Source organism: Auxenochlorella protothecoides (genome assembly GCF_000733215.1).
Source record: "Auxenochlorella protothecoides strain 0710 unplaced genomic scaffold scaffold45, whole genome shotgun sequence".
NCBI lineage: Eukaryota > Viridiplantae > Chlorophyta > Trebouxiophyceae > Chlorellales > Chlorellaceae > Auxenochlorella > Auxenochlorella protothecoides.
The window spans coordinates 107,266-122,493 of NW_011934190.1; the positions used below are offsets into that span (position 1 = coordinate 107,266).

Sequence of the window (15,228 nt, forward strand, 5' to 3'; positions counted from 1 at the left end):
AGCGTGGAGCAAAAGCAGAGGGAGTACACGGGGGTAGAAGGAGCGGCGTCAAAAGGGGACCTCACGTCGCTGTCAGTTGGGAGGGGGGATGGCAGCAATCTAATCGTCAAAAGTCATCTTCTTGTTCTGGCCCGTGCCCGACGCGCCCGCGTCGATGGACATGCGGGGCTTGAAGTCGCCCCGGCCTCCCCGGCCGCCGCGGCCGCCGCGGTCGCCGCCGCGGCCGCCCCTGAAGCCGCCGCCGCCGCGGCCGCCAAACCCGCGGCCGCCGTCACGGCCGCCGCGCCCGCCGCCAAATCCACGGCCGCCACCGAAGCCACGGCCACCGCCGCGCCCACCACGGTCGCCGCCACGCCCACCGCGGCCGCCGCCGCCGGAGGAGGGGTTGAGGTCCAGCTTGAGCCAGCCGCCAGCCACCTCAGCGCCATCCAGCTCGATGGCGGCGTTCTTGGCCTCGGAGGTGGAGAACTCCACGAAGCCGATGCCGCGCATGGAACCGGTCTCGCGGTCGGTGGGCAGGCGCACGTTGGTGACCTCGCCGTAGGCGCCAAAGGCCTCGGTCAGCGCGGCGCGCACGTCGTCCTCGCCCAGGCTGGAGTCGAAGCCCTTGACGAAGAGGGTCTGGCCCTCGCTGGCGGCGAAGCGGTCCTGCCCGGGAGTGCCTGTAAGGAACAGGTGGAAGGGGGGGCAGGTGGGGGTGTTGAGGCGGTGGGTGGGTGGGCTGGAAGATGGTTGAAAGCCTGTCCATGGAAGGAATGGGTTGCAAGGGGAAGGACTGAAAAACACCCATAGGTGAGCATCGTGCAGTGTGAGGACTCAAGGACTGCACCATTCATGTTCAACAGGGACGAGAAAAGAGATGTCGATTGCTGGGTAATTCCCAGGGGGTAATGGCGCCGACGGCGCTGACCTCAGGGAGATGGAATCAGCATGCGGGGGCGCCCGGGAGGCTGGAAAGCCTGCGACCGGGGCCCATCAGTGTGCGACGTTCCTGAAGGGCTGTGTGCTGATGGGGAAGGCAGCACCCCTTGGATATGGCAGTGGGCGGGGCGCGTGGCACACGCGGCCCCACCCCGTCGCATGGGTGGTGGTGCAAGGGAAGAAAGGGCGTCCCGAGGAGGGGCGGCGGGGAGGGTGCTCTGGCCAGAAGATGGAGCAGAGCGGAGGGGGGGGAGCAAGAGGCAGGGACTCGCAGACCATGGGAGGAGCGGCGACCAGACCTCGAGAGACCAGGTGTGAGGTAGACAGGGGGGGAGGACCAAGCAAGGGCGGAGGGGAGATGCCACGCAGCGCAAGGCAGACCACAGCAGGGAGGCGAACTGAGCGTGTTCATGGTGAAACACCCGCCTTCCCACCCCCTCGTCGGCCAAGCACCGACTCCCATCCCTCGACCCCTTCCAAAACGCCACGCACGTTGCTCGCGCTCAGTGGTGGACTCGATGTAGACCTCACGCCCTGCCAGCTCCTGGCCGGACAGGGTGATGGCCTTGGCCGCGCCCTCCACGGTCTCGAAGGACAGGTGCGCGAAGCCGCGCGCCCGCCCGGTCTCGCGGTCGTAGGCGATGCGCACCTCGGCGATGGGGCCGGCCTCGGCAAAGAACTCGCGCAGCGCGTCCTCGTCCGCGGCCCAGGGCAGGTTCTTGATGAAGATGGTCTTGGAGCCGTTGGCCGCGGACGCATCCACGGCACTGCCGTCGGCGGCCTTCTGCTTCTTGGGCGCGGGCGTCGGCGCGGCGGCGGGGGCCTCCTCCTCGTCGTCAGACTCCTCCTCGTCAGACTCCTCCTCCTCCTCCTCGTCGTCGGAGGACTCTGCCTTGGCCTTGCCGTTGGAGGCGCGCTTGGTGCCCTTGGCGGGTGCCGCCTCCACCTCCTCCTCAGAGGACTCCTCCTCATCGTCAGACTCCTCCTCGGAAGACTCCTCGGCCTTGGCGGCCGCGGGCTTCTCCTCCTCGGACTCCTCCTCGGACTCGTCCTCCTCAGACTCCTCCTCGGACTCGGACTCGGCCTTGGCGGCGGCAGGCGCGGCCTTCACCTCCTCCTCCTCCTCTTCGGAAGAGGACTCCTCCTCCTCGGAAGAGGACTCGGCCTTCTGAACAGAGACATATGCGGAATCAGGTGAGCCACACCACAGTCTTTTGAGCAAAGGGAGCAGAGCTGGTGGATCAAAGCTACTAAGAGCAGTGCGACAACTCTGCGGGCCAGGCAAAGGCCTCCATGGATGGAAATTCCCCACTCGTAAAGCACGCTGCTGACCTTTGCGGGCGCCTTCTTGGAGGCAGCCGCCTTCTTGGCAGGCACGGCGGGCTCCTCATCGCTCGACTCCTCGGAGCTGCTGGACTCAACGACAGCGGCGACCTCCTCGTCTGAGCTGCTCTCCTCGGAGGAAGACTCGGGCTCGGGCACCTTCGGGGGGATGACGGCCGGCGGCGGTTGTGGCGGGGTTCGACTGATGCAGCATATGCATGCACCCTGGTATCAACAGATGTATTATGAGTGCAAGCATCGGGCCAGTATGCATGGCAGACGCCAGGGCAGGTGTGCGGGGGTCGAGGGGCATGCCGCTCGCGAGAGGTGGCAGGCCCCGCTTGGATTGCCTTCCCCCGCACACACCTTCTTCTTGGATCCCTGCTTCTTCTTGCTCAGGTTCTCTGCCTCGGCCTTGGCGGCCTTGACGGCGGGCTTGACCGCTGCCTTTGTCTTGGCCATGCTACTTAGTTGTATGCACGAAGTGTAGGGGTGGGAGGTGGGGGTGGTGATGGATGCGGAACAGAAGAACAGTAAGAGTACTGTTTTTCTTAACTTTGAGCTCCGATGCGGCGTCGCAGGCCACTTGTAGGCGGCATGTGCATGCCGCCCGGGGCGCCACACCACGGGGTCGTGCTCTCGCGCCCTTCCCGCCACGCGCCCCATCCGGCCGCGCGGGAGTGGGGGGGGATCTGGGTGCCAAGTCTGAACCCCTGGGCTGTGCCGCTATCGTGCATCTCGAGGTGCGCAGCGCTCGGTCTCGCATCAATTCTGTACACTTTGTTCCTATTCTTCCCTTTGACACGCATGGAGAGTCAGACTGCCGAGTCAAAGTGGGCGGCCGAGACCCATGTCAGCCCCCACGGGGTGCACCATGCGCGGCCTGCTTGGCCCCAATTGGCGCTTCCAGCACCTCGGCGGCGCCTCCTGCTCGAGAAAATGCAGACAAGCACGCCTCGATTCGTAGGAATGGGGGTGAGGGGCCCTCGCAGCATGGGCGCTCGGCGCGAGATGGCCGGGGAAGCGGCCTGGCGAGGCGCCCGGCGCGGGTCTGCCTGGATCGCCGGACTCCCTCCTCCGCGCAACTGCCCTCCTCCGCGCAGCTGCCCCTCCCCCGGCTGGCCACGCGGCGGTGCCGTGCGCGGCCTGACTCAGCCGGCCATCAGCCCCGAGGAGAAGATGTCTGCTTCATCACGCCCGGACCGGTTCTTGGAGTCGTAGGCGTCGCGCGAGGCTTTGATGATGGCGTCCACGCCCTCTGACGTCTGGGCGGGGGTCACCTCCAGGTTCAGCGCCCAGTCGTTGTACTCCAAGCTGCCAGGTGGCAGGTCCTGTTGGGGTGGGCCGTGGCAGGGCATGGGGTGGAACGGTGCGTGTTTTGTGGAGAATGGGTGCAAGGGAGTGCATGCCAGCACCGTGCGGGAGGGGCTGGCTGTCCAGGCTCCCAGCCTCGCCGCCTGGACCCCTTCCACAGACTGCCTCGCAGCAGGCCGACTCGTGCGAGGGGCGGTGCCACGCCAGCTCCTCCTCGCCTCCAGTCTACCAATTCTTTCCTTCCCTCCCCCCTCCCCCCTTCTTGACCCTCAACCTCACCCCCCAACCAGGCTCACGTGCTGGAACCAGGGGTGGTGCTGGATCTCCCGGATGGTGATGCGCTGCTGGGGGTCGGCGACGAGGATGCGGCCGATGAGGCCGCGGCAGTCGTCGCTGATCGTGGCGTGCTCGGGGAAGAGATAGTCCACCTTCATGATGCGGTGCAGGATGCGCTGCAGGCGCTCGTTCTGGCGCAGCTTCTTGTCCTCGGGGCGCTCGAAGGGGTAGCGCGCGAAGAGCATGGTAAAGAGCATGACGCCCGCGGACCAGACGTCCGCCACCTTGCCATCGTAGCCCTTGAGGTTGGAGATGACCTCGGGCGCGGTGTACCCGGGGGTGCCCACCTTGCTCTTGGCCACCGAGTCCAGCAGCTCGTGCTTGGAGTAGCCAAAGTCGCACAGCTTCAGCAGCGGCTTCTTGTCGGGCTGCAGCACCAGCAGCGTGTTCTCCAGCTTGATGTCGCGGCTCATGATGCCTGGAGTATGTGTGCGGATTTTTGAAGGGGTGGGGGTGGGGGGCGGTGGGGGGGGTACGTGGGGGGATCAGGACGTATGATTGCTTGGGAATGAGGGGCGTAGGAGCCATGCCCCATCCACTTCGCCCGGTCGCTGGGGCCCAGCCTCAGGGACGGGGCCGCGGGGGCGCCGCAGGGTCCCACCTCGCCCCAAACAAGGCCCAGCTCCCGCGCACCGGCCGCCCCAGATCCCACCCGGCTCCGACGCCACGCACCCTTCCTGTGGCAGTAGTCCATGCCCAGGATGAGCTGCTGGAAGAACCAGCGGGCCTCGGCCTCGGGCAGGCCGCGGCGGGAGACGACATACTGGAACATGTCGCCGCCGGGGACAAACTCCATGACGATGGCCAGGAAGGGGGGGACGCACATGACCTCCTTCAGCTGCACCACGTGGGGGTGCAGCAGGCTCTGGTGGTTCATGATCTCCCGGTGAGAGTGCTTGCGGTCCGACTCATTCCTGGGGGGGGAGGGAGCCGGGACAAGGGTCGGAAGGGGGGACGGTGGACCCCCGGGGGGGAGGGGCTTGAGGGCCGATTGCCTTGGCGAGGCCGGAACCGGGGGGCTCCATGCTTGCGCGACATGCGGTCATGCGGGATTGCGCCAGGGCATCCCCACGACACCGCCCCGGCGAGGCCCAGATTCGGCCATGGCCTGGTGTACTTACGTGACCTCCACAAACTTGATGGCCACGGTCTCCCGGGTGTCCCGGCTCTCGGCCAGGACAACGAACCCAAAGCTGCCCTTATTGATGTACTTCAGGGTGCGGTACCTAGGATGATTGATCAGAGGATCGTCTTTGGGATCCATCCCAAGTTCCTAGCGTGATGGTCAGGCGACGCCCAATATGTTGGGGTTTGCTTGGGTGTGCGCCTGTCGTCGGCAGGGCAGGGCTTCCAAGGGTTAGACCCTCGTGAAGAGGGTTAGGGGAAGTTCTCCTTCTGAATTATGTTCAGGAGTAATAGGTGAAGAGTGTGAGTCTTGCCCATCGGTTGCGCAGGACCATGGTGAGGGGTAAATGGGGCCCAGATGGGGGAGGTGGGGAGCGAAATGTCACGGAAAGGTCCTCCCGCCAAGCACGAAGTTTTGCAGTCGAGGGGACCTGGACCGTCGCATCGCTTGAATCGCATGCATGGCAAGCGCACCAGTGTCGATATCAAGGATGAGTATTGTCTTGGGATCCACTCTGCTGAGCACTGCTCCTGATCTCGAGGCCCAGAACAGTTCATAAACACCTTTTGCCTGCTCAGGTGGTGGCCACCCGCGTGGAATGCCCCCTCGCAGCCTGAGGAAACGTCCTGTGACGTTGGATGAGGCACACGAGTCTGGCGAGGAGGATGCACCCCCCAAGCTGAGCGTGGAGGACACACGGCTCCTGCAGAGGCAGCGGCAGCGCCAGACGGTGGGTGGGGGGGAGCCTGGCGTTTTCCATGCTCGGGGAGTGCAGTTGTCTCGGCGCCGACTCCATTGACGCTTCCATGCTCCAAGGCGCGCAGGGCGTGGATGCCGCGGCCCTGTTGCAGGGGCGCAGGGATGATGAGGACAGGGAGCTGGCGCTGGCGAGCGCTGCGGCCTCGGCCGCGCCGGAGGAGGGGGGCCTGCACGCCGCCTTCAAGCGTGAGCGGCAGCAGGATGAGGACGCCGACAACCCGCACATGTGAGTTGCGGGGGCCAATGTGGTGACAGGGAATCTTTTGTGTTGCGTGATGCCCGGGTCATGGCTCCTCGGGAGAGATGCTTGTGCCCCTCACCAGTTCTTTACCCACAGCTTCCAGGCCCTGCCCTCCCAACCATCACCCTCCCGTGCGCCCAGGAAGCAATATGTGGAGGCCCAGTTGGCCGCTCGGCTGGGCAGGCCGGCGCCGGGGTCGGAGCAGCCGGCGGCGCCGCGTGGTATCGACGACGAGTTGTTTGCGACCAGCCAGTACCAGCGAAAGGACGACCTGGAGCTGGGGCCCTCCTGGATCACGGGCATCACGGAGGTCCCGCTGTCCATGCATCAGAGGCTGAAGAACATTGAGGACACCGAGACCGCCAAGAAAAAGATGCTGACAAGGAGTGGCATGGTCAGGTGTGTGCGTGTTTGTGTGTGGGGTTGTTTGCATGACTCTTCACGTGGGAGAACAGAGCTGCTCATCTTGGGAGGGGATCGTGGGTGCAGTCTGGGATTCCGTGTCTTTTCACCTTGACACACTCCCAACCCCCGCCCCCTGCATCAATCCTTGCAGCATACACGACGCCGACGATGATGATGACGAAGAGGAGGGTGCAGGCTCCCGCCAGGCCCTACGGCGTGGCCAGTACCCCGTCTTTTTTGGAAAGCAGGACCCCGCCATGCTCAAGCGGGTAGAGGAGGCGCAGTGAGTGATCGGGCGAGGGGCACGTCTGGGTGGCGGGTTGATACTTGCAGCCTTAGCCCATGTTTGATCTCTTTAGCTGCAGCTGTCAGTGTCCTCTGGTAACCTCTTTATGCTTCCCACGCTGACAGGCTGCCCCTCCAATCCATCGCGTCTCATGCAGGATTGCCAAGAAGCAGAAGAAGGCTTACTACGCCGACATCCGCGCTAAGAAGCGGCAGGAGGACCGGCCCTCGTGGTAGGCGCTGTGGTAGCCCCTGCGTTTCGCGGCCGCCCCGCGTCCCACGTTGACTTCGGGCCTCAGTTTTGCCCCTGCTGTTGACTGCCCATTTACTCCTCCCTTCCATGGACCGCTTGCCTCTGCTGTTAAGCACCTACCAGTTCAGCAGCGAGCTTTGCAGCATGGAGTAGGAATGATTCAAGGCAGCATAAATGGGCCGCATTTAAGAAAACCATGGAGTCACGACCATTGCCGCACTGGGCCTCACAGCGACAGCAGCGTCCCCGGCACTAGGTAGGGGCTGTCCCATGCCGTGGCCTGCCCCGCCTTTCCCCCCGCCACGGGCAGCAGGCGGCAGGTCAGGGGCTTGCCAAGGCGGGCGGCCATGCCGGCAATGTCCAGGACCAGCGCCGCCGCGGCGGCGACCAGGCGCGCCGCCTCCCCAGCCGGTGTCTCATCCGACACGCCCGGCACAGGCACCGTGTCCAGGCCGCAGCCGCAGACGGCGGAGTAGAAGAGCAGGGTCTGGACGGAGAGCGCCCTGCTGGCGGCGGCCAGCCCCGTGTCCTCCGCCAGGGGCAGCATCAGGCCGCAGTACCCCGTGGTGTCGATCCCGCTCAGCGACTGGACCGCCGCGGTCACGCGCTCCGCCACCGCCAGCGTGCCCGGCCCGCCAAAGGGGCCCAGTCCCACACTCTCAAAAGCGCCTGTGCTCGTGGGCGTGTGTATGAGAGGGAGCGGGGGTTCTCATGGAGGTCTGTGACGGGAGTCCAGGAAGCCAGGCATGGTGCAGCGGGGCGCCGGCGCGGAATGCAGCACGAGCAAGGGAGGGCGGCTGCAGGCGCAGGCCGGGAGCCCCGCGCGTGGTGCCCCTCCTCCCGAGCTCATGCATGCCCACAAGCCCCAGCCCCCGTACGCACCCGCGAGGCTGGGCCCCTCCAGCCCCGGGTTGATGCTGGTGTCGATGCCCAGGTAGGGCACGTGCGTGGCCGTAGCCAGCTTCACGGCGCAGGCCTGCGCGCCTCGCAGGCCGGCCGCCATGGCGGCACGCAGGGCCGGGGTCACGCCCGCCGGGCCCCCCTCCCCCGCCGAGGCCAGCGCAGCGGCGTACTGCGCCGAGTTCTCGGTGGCGATGGCGAACCCGGGGCGCGTCGCGCAGGCGGCGGGGAAGAAGGGGGTCTGGAAACCCTCCTCGGCAAAGGTCAGGGCGAAGTGAAAGGGGCCCGCGTCGCCCGTCGCCCTGCCCAGGGAGAAGATGGCGCGGGCGGCGCTGCGCGCCTCCTCCACGCCCATGCCCTGCGGCGAGGGGAGGAGGTGGTTGGTGGGCGGGCCTCGTGGGGCGCGCAGGGGACGCGCAGGTCTATCATCAGGCCTCCATACCATGGGCTACCTGAACGGCGCCCTGCTTGCCAGCAACAGCCTCCCACCTCGTGACACCCCCCATACAAACGTGCAGCGTTGTCCAACGCGTTTTTCCACAGTCCCCACCAGCTCACCGGCTGCCAGCGGAAAGTGCAGCAGGTGTAGGCATCGCCACCGGGCGTCGTGAGTAGTTTCGTGGCGAGCCCCTCCTCCAGAAGTCGGGCGTTGGAGAAGGCGCCATAGGATACAAAGGAGATGCCGCTGGCGGCCGCGGCGGCCTGCACCACGCGGGCCTTGCGCAGAGCTTCCTCCACGCTTTCTACCCGGGTCAGGATGTCGGTGGCGACTCGCAGCGTCTGCACCGTGATCCCTGCAAGACAGGAGGATTGAATGTGCATCTGAAGGGCTGGTCGACCGCGATGGCGTGGCGCCACGCAACTAGAGCCCTAAGCAGCAATCCCATACAGAGCACACTGTGTCCCCCATCCACCAGCCACACCGGTCGAGCGCATACCTTCCTGCTCGAGACTCCCCCTGGCGGTGGCCAGGAAGGCTGCAGCCTCCTGCATGGCCCCCTCCCAGCCGGCAGATCCGACATCCCCTTCGGGAACAAAGTAAGTGACAGATCGTACGATGCATGGGTAGGTGGTAATGTCACTGGCCATGGCTGCGTGGAGGCCAGGGGCCCGCCCTCACCCACCGCAGTGTCGAACACCCCCACACGTATGTTTCCAGCGTATGCCAATGGAGAGGGGCGGTCGGCAAGCTCCAGCGATGTGGGTCCAGAACAAACAATCATTAAATACTCGTATATATCGGCAACTGGGCTTGCCTCATCTGTAGATGTCCCGGGAGGGACGCCGGGCGCGCGGTGTGACGTGAGCGACAGGTCTGGCGATGCAAATATTCCGTTACAGGGCAAGTACCTAGGCACCACGACGAATCCAACATGAAAAGAGTGTGTCGCATCGTCATGACCATGGCGAGGTCTACATCCTGAGGACTCCATCCACGTCCTCCGTTGCAACGCTCAGAGCACAGCGTTCGACCACACTGTGTATCCCACCAATACACCTCTGCCTCGCCATCCTGATACTCACCAAATAATGATGCACCTGAAGTAACAGCAAGATTAATGGCATCCCGTTTGTTCGGGGATCTGCCGGAGCCCAGTGCTGCCAGAGGGAGAGAGGTGCCACCCTCTAAGCGGCCCCGTCATGAAACAGTGGACTCTGAAGTCAGAGAAGAAGTGGGTGAGGCTGGAAGTTCCGCACCTCCATCCAAGGAGACACAGGCGACTGGCACAGAGCCCAGAGGGGAAACAGTACCCCAAGAAGCCGCTGCTGAGTCGGGGGCTCCCCAGTGGATCACAGATGATGACGAGGTGCCCCCGCCCCCGCCACCTCCGCCACCTCCTCCGGTGGACGGCATAGGCCTTGCACTGGAGAAGATCGCATCGCACATTCCCCAACCTTCCAAGCTCGTCAAGGCCTCTCGCTTGCTGCGCCAGCTCCTGGAACAGGTGAATGACGGTGCAAACCCGAGGGCCGCGGGAGGCAGAGCTTGCAATCGGCCATTATCTGCTGCATAGCAGCACCCATCGGCAGACCCCTGAGCCTGGTGTGTCCTCCAACTGGCAGGGTACCTTGGACCCTGAAGCGCATGGGCCACTTGTCTACAGAGCCCTTGTCGGCAGCCTGTCTGGACCGGCTGCAGGGGATGAGACTCCAGTGGCACTGGAGCTGAGTAAGGTTTTCACCTTGGCCAGCAAGCGTGGTCAGGTGAGACACCCTGGGTACTATTTTCTGGCACAATTGCTTGAAACAGCTGAATGCCAGGGTTGGACAATGTGGGCTCCTCCTGTCATCCGGCGTCGTTAAATCTACTGATTGCATGCAATGCTGCATGGCTGCTGGGTGCAGGAGTCCAGCGTCCCTGCCGAGCATTCTGTGTCGAATGATGACAACCCTCTCGTGCTCCTCGCCGCCCACCATTGCAGCTCTTCTCGCCCAGCCAGCGAGAGGTGCTGGAGGTCCTGGCTCTGCGCGGCGTCCTGCGGTCGCAGCTCCTCACCACAGACGACTCCTTCCAGTTCAACAAGGTCGTGGCTCGCCTGAAAGAGGCGGTGGCGGGCCTCCCAGAGGAGCCTGCGACACTGCCTGAGTCAGAGGGAGTGTCCGAGCCAGGCATTGCTGCTCTCCTGGAGGCAGATGCAAAGGGCGCGGTCATTGCAGCCGAGGTCCTGGAGGGCGTGAGGAGAGGCCACCTGCTGGACTGCCTGGAAGCCGGCAGGGTCGTGTACAGGTGGGCTGGCGGGAAGGACCAGGTGGGAAACTTGCGATCCAGAATTGACGACTTGTCAACCATGGCGCACCTTCCTGTGCTCTCCCACCACTTCGGAGCTCAATGTCTTGGGCACACCATCAGTCCGCCTCAATTCCAGGACATCCATCCACCTCCTCCCCCTTACAATCCTCACAGGCTACCCTGGGCCCGGACCTCCGTGGATCTGCTGGTGGACCACTTTCGACAGCACGTGCGGCGCTTCCTACCCGCCGAGCAGGACCGCGTCGCGGCCATGATTGTGTTTGTGAAGGAGCAGCGTGCGGCGAGGCGGCAGGTGGGTGAGGGTCTGGCCGGGGGGCGCAGGTGCTGGGACCGTGCGCCGCATGGCGGTCCCTCCATGCATTGGCTTGACCTCCCTGCATCGTAGCAGCCTGGAAAGGGGTGTGTGCCTGGGTGGCCGGGGCGCACCGGGTGCCTTTGCGGCCACGTGCGCCGGCTGAGATCAATTGCCATGCACAGCCAGAACGGCCCCACGCACCACATCCTCGATCACAGGGCCCCAGCGCAAAGGAGAGCAATCGCGACACAACGTCCTTTGAAAGGGTCTCAGCTGCCTGGTCCCAAGCCACAGTATCCCACAGGGGCAAGGTCGGTAGCGGAGGCGACCACAAGTCGGAGAATTGGCTCGGATGAGGTGCCTGGCTCAAATGAGCTGAGCACTCCCAGCGCAGAATCACCACCTGGCGCCCCGGCTGGGGCCTCACTGTTGGGTGAGGCACAGCCCTCGTCAGCGTGCAACAGCCAAAGCATGCCAAATAGAGGGGGTGGGGGAGGGGGGAGAGAACCAGCAAGCCCTTGGACTGGCTGGCATGTGCAATGCTCAAGAATCAAGTATGGACAAGGTAACAGCAGGTGAATGTTGATGGGCTGAAGGGAGGACCACCACCTTCCGTCACATCAGCCGACCAGCGAGGACGCTGCGTGGATACTTGGCCTGCAGTTCTGGCCACTACAAGGATCCAGGGGGTACAGCAGAGTCACACTGGGGGCGCAGTGCAAGGCCTGGGATATACATTCAGCATTCTCCTGAGGCTGGCTGTGAGAAACCCATCCCTCTCATTGGTTTGCTCAGTGAAGTTTGTCACTCCTTGCCACCCGGCTCGTCACCCAGACGCCAACCCGTGCCTCTGCAAGGTCGCTCACCTGGACAAAGAAGATCGATGCCAATCGAGCATGGTACAAGATCTTCCCGGAGAGGGACAGCCGATACACCCGCGCTATACTCTCCACATACACGATCTTGGCGGTGGCGACTCCCAGCATCCTGAAGAGGTGGACACCGAGAAGGCATGGAGTGTGCAAGCGCCACCACATTTGCACACCAAACGGTGTGCGACACAGCATCCACCTGCAAGCCCCTTCCCGCAATGTATCACCTTGCCAGGAGTGCAGAGAGGCATACGGGGATGCAGGTGCCCGGCCCATTCACCAACACCTTGCATGCAGGGTGTGATGCAGGGCGAGGTGGGCGACCATGGAGTGCGGGGCATGCAGCGCCGCGCGAAGCTCGTCTTGATGCATGTACCCGAGTTGTTTCAAACGCATCCACCGCCAAACAGTCGTTCTGTCCTCGACAGAAACCACGCACCAGGTCTGGCCTTGCTCGGAACACCAAGGCCAGCGCACACAGCATGGCATGGGCCGTGCTGAGTGCGCTGCTGGTCCAGGACTGGCCCACCTCCCTGCTGCGTGGTATCACGGCCTGTTGGTAGGCGGGGCCCGAGGGATCACTTCCCTTGCCAGGAATGCCGGCCCAAGCCTTTTCGAAGGCAGTGGCCTTGACCCCGCTCAGGGCATCGGTGGCCGCGGCGACATACACCCGAGGACGGTACACCGAGGCATCAAAGTTCTTGAAGAGTCTCAGCATCTCCGCGGTGTGCCCGCCCGATCCCAGGACGACCATGGTGGCGCATGTCTGCCTATGCCTGCGCCTGGTCAGGAGTGCAAGGGCGAATCGAAGGGCTGCAAGGGCGACTCCAACCTGCAAGAGGATCCATAACATGGCGAAGTATACTTCATTGATTTGGCGCACAAACTACCAACAAAGCCATCGCCAGCGTCGCAGATCACATAGTGCCTGTGATCACTTTCGACCTGGCGCGCGCGCTGCTGTCGTGAACGCTGACAGAGGTACAGATCGGCTGTATCGCATCGCGCAACTGCCAGGCTTTCGCCTCGTGCGACACTCCTAGATCGTTGAATCTGTTAGAAATGCCGGCCCAAAGGCACTCCCTGCGCACCACAGGAGCCTGAGGATGGACTCGCCGGGTGGCCAGGACATTTTCTTCGAGCGGGAGAGGGTGCTGGATCTGGTGTCCTGGGATGCAGACAGCAACCTGCTGGCCGTGCAGCTCGCCTCTGCACCATACCCAGCCCCCCTGCGTGTCTGCATCCTCGAACCGCGCTGCCCCCAGGCAAGGCAGGGCTGTTGGTGTGGTGGGTGGGCGTCTCGGGTACTGGTCGTGCTACGCTCTTGCCTGTCAGCATGGCGGTGCCAGACCCTGGAGCAGCACAGGGCCGGTGCTAGTGTTTCTACTGTACCGAGTTCCAGCCCCTGCCGCGAGCCATGCGCGCAGGACCATGCCATCCTGGAGGTGCCCACTGCGCATGCGGGCGAGGCGCTCACCCACCTCCTCTGGCTGCCGGGGCCGGGGCCCAAGTGAGACGCTGGGTTGGGGGCTCATGGATGTTGTGACGGGGTGTGCCGCCTGCCAACACCCCCAACGTGGCCCCCTCCTCCCGTCCCCTGCAAAGGACGCTGCTCACGCTTTCCAGCCGGGGCGCCGCGCACAGCTGGTCCCAGGTGGACCCCGACGCCGAGCTGGCGGCGGCGGTGTGCCTGGATGTCTGGTACGGCGCCCCCGCCTTCCAGCTGCCGCCCGGCGGCGGCCGCGTGCTGGCCTTCAGCGCCCTCGCCCCCCCCTCCCCCTGGGACATCGGGGAGGGCCCCCCCCCACTCCACCAGGTGACGAGCCGGCTGCTCTGTTGTCTGAAACATGACCGTCTGCACGTACCTGCTTTGTCTTTTGGGGGGGTTCCCCCGGACGCCTTCCTTGCGCTCACATGTCAGCACGGTGGTTTTTGGGCAGACCTTTCCTCCCCGCACGACACGCTGACCATTACCCCCCACCCCCCTGGCCCCCACCTCCACCCCCCCGCACCCCCACCATTGCAGGGAGGGCCGCCACTTCAACAAGGTGGGTGACCTGCTGGACTTCTGGCAGCGGCACGGCCTGGAGCGTGCCTTCTGCCGGCCCCAGTCTGCCCCGGCACTGCCCCTCCTGCGCCCCGGGCTGAGCGCCGTGGCCGCTGTGTCCGAGGACGGCCTCCTGCACCTGTGGGAGGACACCGCCGGCCTGCGGCGCCAGGGCTGCTCGCGCTGGGCAGTCGCCGCCCCGCTGCGCCTGGGCGCGGGCGGGGCCGACGCCGCGACCGACGCCGCGACCGACGCCGCGACCGACGCCGCGACCGACGCCGCGACCGACGCCGGCAACCCCTCCCCCCAACCGCCCCTGCGCGCCGCGGCGCTGGCGACCGACGGCGCGGCCGTGCTGGCGGCGCTGGTCGACGCCGACGGGCGGGCCCACGTGATGGCCGACCCAGGGCCCCTGGCGCGGCTGGCGGGCGGAGCGGGGTCCCCACACCCGGCCCCGCCCGCCACCAGCCATACGTTCGGCTTGGCCGAGGGCGTGGCGGCCGAGCGCGTGGCCTTCCTCTCCGACGCCGCGCTGCTGTGCGTGGGGCGCCGCGCCGCTGACCCCGGCGCCTGCCACCTGGCCGTGCTGCAGCGGGGGGCCGACGGGGGCTGGGCGCGCCGCGCCGCGCGCGACGTGCCGCTCGCCCCCGACGACCCGACCCCGGCCCCGGCCCTCAGCGCCGACGGCAGCCTAGTCCTGCTCTCCCTCTCGTCCTCGGCGCCGCGGCCCCTGGTCCTGCGCGCTGATTCCCTGGCCGACGCCCGGGGCCTGGGCCCCGGCTGCGCCGCCGACGCATGGCCCGGAACCGGCCCCGCGGCGTCGAGGCCACCTCCAACCTCACCCCCCACCCTGGCGGTGTCGCCCAACGGCTGCTACGCGGCCAGCGCCAGCCCCGGGGGCGTCACGCTGCGCCTGCTGCCCCTCTTCCGCTTCCCCACGCCCGAGAGCGGCATGCCGCTGGCGGTGGAGCTGGCCAAGCGCGCCGCGCTGTGCGCGCTGCGCTCCGGCGCCACCTGGGACCTGGAGCGCGCGGGCGCGGCGCTGGCCGCAGCGTGCGGGCCCTCCCCGCTCTCCGTCTACCTCTCGCTGGTCGACGCGGCCGTGCTGGCGACGCGCGCCGCGCTGCGCGCGCCCGCCGCCGCCGCCTGGGCGCGGCTCAAGGCCGCCGCGCTGGCGCCCGCGCCGGACGCGCTGGCCGACGCCCTGCGTGCCGACCTGGGCCTCCAGCTCTGGACGGGGCACGTGACGGCGGTGCAGGAAAGCCTGCGCTCCGCGCTCGCAGCCCCAGTGGAGGATTCGGGTGGGGCCGCGGCGCGGGGCGGGGATGCGGGGCGGGAAGCCTCGCACCGCCAGCTCCAGGCTGGGTTCATCGTGCAGTACTGGTCGTGCTGGGTGGCC

General features: G+C 65.9%; 7 protein-coding genes across 7 annotated transcripts; 3 read left to right on the forward strand and 4 right to left on the reverse strand.

Moving 5' to 3' along the window:
* Positions 1 to 99: 99 nt before the first annotated feature.
* F751_4034 (Protein gar2) lies at positions 100 to 2,706 on the reverse strand (the record flags this gene model as incomplete). Its single annotated transcript, XM_011398585.1, has 5 exons — positions 100 to 168; positions 418 to 662; positions 1,414 to 1,705; positions 2,254 to 2,403; positions 2,611 to 2,706. The coding sequence occupies 5 exons, from the start codon at positions 2,704 to 2,706 to the stop codon at positions 100 to 102; spliced, it is 852 nt and encodes a 283-aa protein (XP_011396887.1).
* Positions 2,707 to 3,395: 689 nt separating this feature from the next.
* F751_4035 (Serine/threonine-protein kinase SAPK2) lies at positions 3,396 to 5,158 on the reverse strand (the record flags this gene model as incomplete). The annotated part of the gene is made up of 4 exons (XM_011398586.1): positions 3,396 to 3,575; positions 3,855 to 4,312; positions 4,567 to 4,808; positions 5,016 to 5,158. The coding sequence occupies 4 exons, from the start codon at positions 5,156 to 5,158 to the stop codon at positions 3,396 to 3,398; spliced, it is 1,023 nt and encodes a 340-aa protein (XP_011396888.1).
* A 460-nt stretch (positions 5,159 to 5,618) lies between these two features.
* Positions 5,619 to 6,947, forward strand: F751_4036 (Uncharacterized protein C9orf78; the record flags this gene model as incomplete). The annotated part of the gene is made up of 5 exons (XM_011398587.1): positions 5,619 to 5,750; positions 5,845 to 6,005; positions 6,162 to 6,419; positions 6,577 to 6,708; positions 6,869 to 6,947. The coding sequence occupies 5 exons, from the start codon at positions 5,619 to 5,621 to the stop codon at positions 6,945 to 6,947; spliced, it is 762 nt and encodes a 253-aa protein (XP_011396889.1).
* Positions 6,948 to 7,189: 242 nt separating this feature from the next.
* On the reverse strand, positions 7,190 to 8,952 carry F751_4037 (UPF0210 protein; the record flags this gene model as incomplete). The annotated part of the gene is made up of 4 exons (XM_011398588.1): positions 7,190 to 7,632; positions 7,846 to 8,221; positions 8,422 to 8,657; positions 8,802 to 8,952. 4 exons carry the CDS (start codon positions 8,950 to 8,952, stop codon positions 7,190 to 7,192), a joined length of 1,206 nt encoding a protein of 401 aa, XP_011396890.1.
* A 552-nt stretch (positions 8,953 to 9,504) lies between these two features.
* F751_4038 (hypothetical protein) lies at positions 9,505 to 11,266 on the forward strand (the record flags this gene model as incomplete). The annotated part of the gene is made up of 4 exons (XM_011398589.1): positions 9,505 to 9,540; positions 10,287 to 10,591; positions 10,769 to 10,907; positions 11,129 to 11,266. The coding sequence occupies 4 exons, from the start codon at positions 9,505 to 9,507 to the stop codon at positions 11,264 to 11,266; spliced, it is 618 nt and encodes a 205-aa protein (XP_011396891.1).
* Positions 11,267 to 11,525: 259 nt separating this feature from the next.
* Positions 11,526 to 12,536, reverse strand: F751_4039 (UDP-N-acetylglucosamine transferase subunit ALG14-like protein; the record flags this gene model as incomplete). The annotated part of the gene is made up of 4 exons (XM_011398590.1): positions 11,526 to 11,582; positions 11,777 to 11,897; positions 12,010 to 12,068; positions 12,222 to 12,536. The coding sequence occupies 4 exons, from the start codon at positions 12,534 to 12,536 to the stop codon at positions 11,526 to 11,528; spliced, it is 552 nt and encodes a 183-aa protein (XP_011396892.1).
* A 352-nt stretch (positions 12,537 to 12,888) lies between these two features.
* On the forward strand, positions 12,889 to 15,076 carry F751_4040 (hypothetical protein; the record flags this gene model as incomplete). The annotated part of the gene is made up of 6 exons (XM_011398591.1): positions 12,889 to 12,978; positions 13,210 to 13,292; positions 13,388 to 13,598; positions 13,813 to 13,970; positions 14,298 to 14,366; positions 15,058 to 15,076. The coding sequence occupies 6 exons, from the start codon at positions 12,889 to 12,891 to the stop codon at positions 15,074 to 15,076; spliced, it is 630 nt and encodes a 209-aa protein (XP_011396893.1).
* Positions 15,077 to 15,228: the final 152 nt, after the last annotated feature.